At 34.2% G+C, this 1,442-nt stretch overlaps 1 protein-coding gene across 8 annotated transcripts in view; it reads left to right on the top strand.

Annotated features, from left to right (window-relative positions):
- The window catches only part of Snap91 (synaptosomal-associated protein, 91kDa), a 125,559-nt gene that overhangs the window by 74,780 nt on the left and 49,337 nt on the right, over positions 1-1,442 (top strand). For all 8 annotated transcript variants that reach the window (XM_013510916.1, XM_013510915.1, XM_013510918.1 and 5 more), the window contains one exon: positions 700-727. In XM_013510916.1, the coding sequence (XP_013366370.1) occupies positions 700-727 (28 nt within the window). The remainder of the gene's footprint in view (positions 1-699; positions 728-1,442) is intronic.

The raw sequence follows: 1,442 nt of genomic DNA, 5'->3' as shown, positions 1-1,442 counted from the left end.
GCAGTGATCCTCCTGCATCAGCCTCTGGAGTGTTGGGGCATGTGCCACCACACGCAGCTCTAGTAATCTAATTTTAAAAACTATTTTCCCCTCAGAGTCCCTTCTCTCTTCGAAAGAAGCATGCAAGTTACTGTTCTTTTTCAACATCCCCTAGTTATAACAGGATGATGGAAATATTTTTCCTAGAGAGTTTTTATTACAGCAGTGAAATTAAAAACAGATAAACTTCAGAAGTGTGAGTCTGGATGTGAGTCATAGCTCGGATGCAGGACTCATAAGGATCTTTTTTTACTCTGAGATTCTTCCTTTTATGCATCACAACTGTGATAAGATAAATGATGATATGGGTTAGCCTATGTGAGTTTTCTGACCTCCTCAAATAGTAAACTAGACAGGTTTTAAAATTCTGTGAAGCGTGATTTTTCCAAACTCTTGGCAAATTTTTAAAAACAACTCAGAAGTGGCTAGACAGAAAATAATTTCGAATTTAAAATGTCTAACACTAGAAACTAAGTCAGTGGGAAACATTAGAACAAGATGGCGTATTGGAGCAAAAAGCATATTTAAAGTATTTTAACAACTTTCCCATTGTTTTTTTAAATGTTCAATAAACTAACATTCAATAACGTGGTATCTAACTTAAATGTCGTACACATGTATTTGTGTATATTGTTTTAATTTTTTTATGTTGCCTTTTAGATCTGGTGCTCCCTCTCCACTAAGTAAGGTAAGTTTGGTGTTTTGTTTCTTAGTTTTTTACCATCTTTAAATTTTACCATCTTTAAATGTCTACCTTAGTGGCAATAAGTATATTTATTTATTACATTTATTTATTACATTTCTAGACCTTTTTCACTTTCCAGAAATGAAAGTTATTAAACAACTTTCCATTCCTTTACCTTTCCACTCCGCTGTGTCTATAAATTTGATTACTCTAGATACTTCATTGAGTAGATCCACAGTGTCTGTCCTTTCATGACTGGTGTATCTTATTAATACGTCTTCAAGTTTCAGCTACATTGTAGCATATGCCAAAGTTTCCTTCCTGTTAAAGGTTGAGTGGTATTTTATTATATGTATCTGCCACAATTTGTTTATCCACTCATCTGTCAGTAGATACTTGAGTTCCTTCTGCATTTGGGGTAAGATGAATAATGCTGCCGGGAGCATGAGTATGTAAGTATTTGTTTGAGTCCCTACTTTCATTTCTTTTGGGTACATCCCTAGGAGTGGAATAGCCATCATGTGATTTAAAATTTTTTTGAGGAAGGTATGTTATTTTAAAAATTCTATTAGTACATGTTTGCATTACATAAAGTTTACATTTAGGGAGCAGGCACATGTACTCACTTTTTTTATTCCCCTTCTCTCCACCCACCTTCCTCCCTCCATCTCTAGATCCCCATTCCCCATTTTTTTTTTTTGCTTTTTTTTTATTTTTT

This window comes from Chinchilla lanigera, unplaced genomic scaffold (assembly GCF_000276665.1).
Source record: "Chinchilla lanigera isolate Chin_1 unplaced genomic scaffold, ChiLan1.0 scaffold00010, whole genome shotgun sequence".
NCBI classification, from domain to species: domain Eukaryota; kingdom Metazoa; phylum Chordata; class Mammalia; order Rodentia; family Chinchillidae; genus Chinchilla; species Chinchilla lanigera.
This window is presented reverse-complemented; position numbering and strand designations above follow the sequence as displayed.